Source organism: Ruditapes philippinarum, unplaced genomic scaffold (assembly GCF_026571515.1).
Source record: "Ruditapes philippinarum isolate M1 unplaced genomic scaffold, ASM2657151v2 ctg248_1_1_1_1, whole genome shotgun sequence".
Taxonomy (NCBI): domain Eukaryota; kingdom Metazoa; phylum Mollusca; class Bivalvia; order Venerida; family Veneridae; genus Ruditapes; species Ruditapes philippinarum.
This window is the reverse complement of record NW_026860683.1, coordinates 157,525-163,584: the sequence shown is the minus strand read 5'-3', so window position 1 is coordinate 163,584 and position 6,060 is coordinate 157,525. Positions and strand designations below refer to the sequence as shown.

General features: G+C 31.8%; 1 protein-coding gene across 1 annotated transcript; it reads left to right on the top strand.

The window, feature by feature from the left end:
- LOC132713037 (calcyphosin-like protein) lies at positions 1-3,256 on the top strand. Its single transcript, XM_060695478.1, has 4 exons — positions 1-275; positions 1,554-1,731; positions 2,019-2,219; positions 2,559-3,256. The coding sequence occupies exons 1-4, from the start codon at positions 139-141 to the stop codon at positions 2,661-2,663; spliced, it is 621 nt and encodes a 206-aa protein (XP_060551461.1). The 5' UTR covers positions 1-138; the 3' UTR covers positions 2,664-3,256.
- Positions 3,257-6,060: the final 2,804 nt, after the last annotated feature.

Sequence of the window (6,060 nt, the reverse complement as noted above, 5' to 3'; positions counted from 1 at the left end):
ATCTTACAAGCGAAAAAGGATATAGTAATTATAATAATTGAAACTTAATGTACACATAGATATTCAGTTTTAATAAAAACCAATTAACTTTCTAATTGCTATTATACAGAAATATTAATTTAGTATAAGATTATCAACATGACTAGCACCAACGAAGAGGAGACACAACTGAAAGAAAAATGTTCTGAGAAGTTAAAAACATGTGAAGATGCCTTGGAAATGTTGAGGTTAAAATGTTTGGAAAGAGGCGCCAAAGGTATCAGAGGCCTTGCAAGGTACATGCTGTTTTTTTAATGATTGATCTTTTCACAGTTAATGATAATCTCTTTTTTTCATACCTTAATTACTTTTATTCATTCAGTTAAATTATCACCGAAAATTGTTGATGTTTTTTCCCTTTAAAATATCAAAGAATGGTAAACTTTTCATGCAAGAAAACTTGTAAAATGGGAAGTGTCTTCTTCGAAACAGTTTGTTTGCAATTCTTCTTTACTAAATCCAATCAGATGAAATGTTGCTATTTTCGAAAAGATTTGTTTTCTGCATTAAGTGGATATATGGACAGAAAAAAAATCATTTTTATGAATTATTTAGCGGTTTTCTAATATCATCTTAATTATTATATCTATACTTACACAATTATCTTGTGACATATAAAATCTTAATGTACATATATAGTATATATCTATATTTAAAGCTAATTATCGGCCTATGAAGAATTCATATAACAGATGTTACATGTGTTAAAGAATCGCAGTTCGATTTTCTATTATGTTCGCTTAAAGAAACAGTACTTGTTATATGGTGAACAATTGAACGATCCAACCGTAAACATGTTTAATGCTGAATCAGGCAATTATGTTACAGCCGTTGTAAGATATTTATTATGCTTCCGTTATGCAAATATCAAACATAGAAAACTCACAAAAATCAAGTTAATAAGATCAAAGTTCTTGTAATTACTTAAACTTTGACTTGCCAAAAATCTACAGTGATATTTGGAACCGCCAGATTAAGATGACAAAAGTTAAGATGAATGTTCTGTGTTTCTTATTACTCAAAACAATATCAAAGTTCTACTGAGGTCCCCATATATGCATCAAAAAATAAAATTTCAAATCATTTCTATATCAATTAATGTACTTATATTTAAAACGTTTGAAACAGATAATGAAAATCGATTCTTTTTTGCAATTCATAGTCTGATTTGAGTTAAATGCGTTAAAACGATCTCAACTTTGGGATCTTTTGCACAATAAAAACATTATTATTCTGGAGAACGGAGCGAGCAAATGATATGAAAAGTTACATACAATAATATGTACAGAAATTACGCGAAAATGTCGAAAAATTATTTCCATTCCATTCATGTCAAATAACCTGTATTTTTGAAAATAATAAACATGTACATGTGTATAACCTTTATTGACCCTGAATTATAAGATATCGGGTTTGCATAAACAGTGACAAGATCGTATTAGCGCTGAAATTGTAACAATTTTCCTGTATATTCTATATGAAACAAACCCTTACAGTAATATTTGAATTTTTAGAGTTTTTCGAATAATGGATGATGACAGTAATAAACAGCTCAGTCTTGATGAGTTTAGGAAAGGTCTAACAGGCTATGGTTTAATGATAGATGAAGAAATCACCAAAAAACTATTTGAGCAACTGGATAAAGATAAAAGCGGTTCACTAGACTTTGATGAATTTCTTCAAGCTCTTCGAGTAAGTCATGAAACATTGTTCCGTTTTAACTGCATCGTTTACAATTAATTTTCGAGTCACTAGTTAAGAAGCTATTGAATATCGCCGTAAAATCGTTGAACATATAAATGTTCAAATATAAATAAAATAATATACATATAAATATATATATATATATATATACTACATATAAATGTAGTAATATTTTTGACCTAATGTCACATTTTAGTATCTAAAAATTTACCTTGATAATGATTAAAACACTTTTGTTATGTTATACTTTAATGTTTTTTTTTCTCTAATTTAAGGATGTGTCAAGTGCTAGATATGAGATAATCAACAAGGCTTTTGAAATAGCAGACATCAATGGTGACGGGGTTATCGACTGTAAAGATCTCAGTGAAGTGTTTAATGCCAATGACCACCCTAACGTTGTAAGTGGGGAGTGGAATGTGCCACAAGTTTACAAGACCTTTCTTGATCAATTTGACACCAACGATGACGGAGAGGTAATAATTTCTTTAAAATTATTTATAGTATTCAACCAACAAACGGTAAATGTTTCCCCCACCCCCCTAAGCTCGCTCCAGTTTGTCATGTTATCAAAAGTTTTCATGATTTCAATATAAATATTTGCTAAGTTTGTGGAGTGTACGATTGAAACATCGGTATCTTTTCTTTCAAATGAAAAAAGTTATTCTTAATTCAAATTTCTGAAAAATAACAACACATTTTCCTTGTAGTAAAAAAAACAGGTGCATTCTTTCTAGTTTAAAACACAAAATGAAACTTGGTGCCATATCAATGTCTATAACACTTGGTTGATATAAATTGCTATTTTTTTTCAGATTTCAAAAGAGGAGTTCACTAATTACTACGCAGGTGTGAGTGCTTCAATAGATGATGATGCTTACTTTGAATTAATGATGAAGAACGCCTGGAAAATGACATAAATTAACATCACCGGTCATTATTATATATTCACGTATTGATGTAAAGCAGAATGAAGATCCATAATACTAGTATCTTTGATTATAGATAACTTTTGCCTTTCTTAACAGACTTTCACAGACCGCTTTTGTGAAAATCAAATTGTACAAAAACAACTTTCTTATACATACGAGATAATAATTACATTGTGATGTGTCACTGTGTAAGCAACTTTCTTCACATTGATAGAAGTTCTTGCCTGCCTGTCTGTGCGAACAAAATTCTATAAGGTAAAACCTCTACAATAAAAAAGAGCAGGCACAAACATTAACATACGTATCTGGAAACATCATAGACGTGGACGAGAGCTTCAGTTGAGATGGTCGTGATCTTCTTGGTCACGTTTAAAATTTCAGTGAATTCCTCCAATATTCTTCATTTCAACTTTTTGCCAGAGGTCATCATGAACAATCTAATTTGTTAAATCAAATTACTGTCTATTTCAAAATGTATTACGATTATATGTTTGTTGTACAAGGCAATGTCCTTTTTAAAAATCTTTATGCAAGTACATGTATATATTAATAAAACTATAACCAATGACTATAGACTATAGTTGTAAATGTAATCAACATTTTATGTATTTGGGGCATTTTTGCTAAGTCATTGATAGAAATTTTGATTATGTCCATAACATACAAAGTAAATATGAACCGGCATGCCTAACTAACATATTTAGCACACCAACCATTTAAATGTCGGTCTGATTGACAAGTCAAGCCTTAGATAACGAAAATACAGCCCATTTTGATGTTAAGTATCACTTACCATTATACTATCGTTCTTTTGTCTAATTTGTCCAATACATTGTAATTTCTTAAAGGAATGCTCAACATGTAACATTACCGATACCACAGCAAATGTACTCTCCTTTTCTTTCAAAGAATCAAAATATGCTGGATGAAATATCACCTCGTTTGATAAATAATCAATATAAGTAAATATTAGAGATGCACACATCATTCTTGAGGCAGGTAAACGGCAAGTTTAAAAACAAGAGGGCCATGATGGCCCTGGGGTCGCTGACCTGTATATAGTCCCCCCCCCCCCACACACACACCATAAGATTTTTCATGCTAAACATCTAAGCTCTAGCTCTTTGGGCTTTTTAAAGGAAGATTTTTTTAAGTTTTTACTATACACATATAGGTAAAAACAATGACACTCCTAGGGTGGGGCCATTTTTGACCCTTAGGGCTTTTATTTGAACAAAATTTGTAGACACTTACTAGAAAGTGTTTCATCCTTAATATCTAAACTCTAGCTATTTGGGTTTTTTCGAAGAAGATTTTTTAAGTTTTTGCTATACACATATAAGGAAAATCAATGACCCCCGGGGCGGGGCCAATTTTTACCCCAGGGCTTTTATTTGAACAAATTTTGTAGACACCTATTAGAACAGGTTTGATGCTAAATATCTTAGCTCTAGCTCTTTGAGTTCTTTAAAAGAAGATTTTTTAAGTTTTTACTATATGCATAAAGGGAAAATCAATGACCCCCTGGGGCGGGGTCAATTTTGACCCCAGGGCTTTTATTAGAACAAACTTGGTAGACACTTATTAGAACATGTTTCAAGCTAAATATCTTAGCTCTAACTCTTTGGGTTCTTTAAAAGAAGATTTTTTAAGTTTTTACTATATGCATAAAGGGAAAATCAATGACCACCTGGGGCGGGCCAATTTTGACTCCAGGGCTTTTATTTGAACAAACTTGGTAGACACTCATTAGAAGATGTTTCATGCCAAATATCTAAGCTCAAGCTCTTTAAAAGAAGATATTTTAAAGTTTTTCTTTCCGTTGCCATGGCAGCCTGAGTTCTGCATGGAATTAAATTCTTTGAACAATTTTAAAAGTTGACCACCAAAGGAACAATCCTGTGAAGTTTGGATGAAATTGGCTTAATGGTTTTTGAGCAGGGTTCGTCCAGACATCCTATGCCAAAATTCAAGGACTTTTTAAGCACTATTTAAGCACGTTTTCCCAATTTTCAAGCACATTTGTTGCACATATATACCGACACAATCTTCAACCTTTGATGGATAGTTTGTTCACCATTTTTTGTTAAATACACATTTTCTTACATTATAGAAGAACAACTAAGGGTGCATCAAGTACAATTAGTTCAAAACAACTGCAATTTGTCCACTTACTGTTACCTTGATTTTGATACTTATTTGGATCTTTTTTTTTTATTTTGTTTACCGTTGATTTTTATCAAAACTGTGATGTCATTCTGTGATTCAAACATTTTGAAGCACATTTTTAGCAAATTTAAGCACTTCTTAAGCACTTTTCAAGAGAGTAATCAAATTCAAGGATTTTTAAGCACTTTTTAAGAAAGAGACTCAAATTTAAACACTTTTTAAGACTGTACGAATCCTGTTGAGGAGATGTCATTTTAAGCAAAAGTTTATGACCGGACACTAGACGAAAAGCAATCACAAAAGCTCACCCTATCACTTTGTGACAGGTGAGCTAACAAGAGCTGTCCGTAAGACAGCGCGCTCGACTTTTTTATTGCTTGCCAATAAAAAAAGTTTTTGCAGTAAAAGGCAATACAAGAATCTCTGTATTTTTAAAGTGAACTAGTTGTTTGATACCCTTGAATATTACAGCAATGTTTATATGACATAATTTATGGTAAAGTGAACAAGTGGATAGGAATGAATTTTTTTAGATTTTTTAGTGCTTGCCTATAATACAAAACATTGACAGTTAAGGGCCATAATTCAAATAAAATCTTTGACAGAATTACCTTCTCCTGGACATGTTTGGGAATCATGATTGTAAACAAGTATTCCAACTTTCAAATGAATATCTCAAACAGTTCAGTCAAAAAGTGGACTGGTACTAAAAACTTAACCAAGATTCTAAGTCGATAAAAGGCCTTAATTTTTAAAACAAATCCTTGACAGAGTTACCTTCTCTTGCGTACAGATGGGGGTAATGATGTGAAATAGCATTAAAAGTTTCAAAGCAATATCTCAAAGGGTTAAGGCAATAAGTGGATTTTACCCATATTCAATGTATTTTCTAAGTCAAAAAGGGGCATAATTCTGTCAAAAACCTTGACAGAGTTATGTCCTCTTGTCTGTTGATGAAGGTCGTGATGGTAAACAAGTATGGTCAGTTTCAAAGCAATACCTCCAATGGTTTTGAAATAAAGTGAGGTGGTACAAAAAACTTAACCAAGCTCAATACACTTTCTAAGTCAAAAAAGGGCCATAATTCTGTCAAAAACCTTGACAGAGTTATGTACTCTTGTCTGTAGATGGATGTTATGATGGTGAACAAGTATGGTAAGTTTCAAAGCCATACTTGTAATACTTCTGAAATAAAGTGGGGTGGTACGAAAAACTT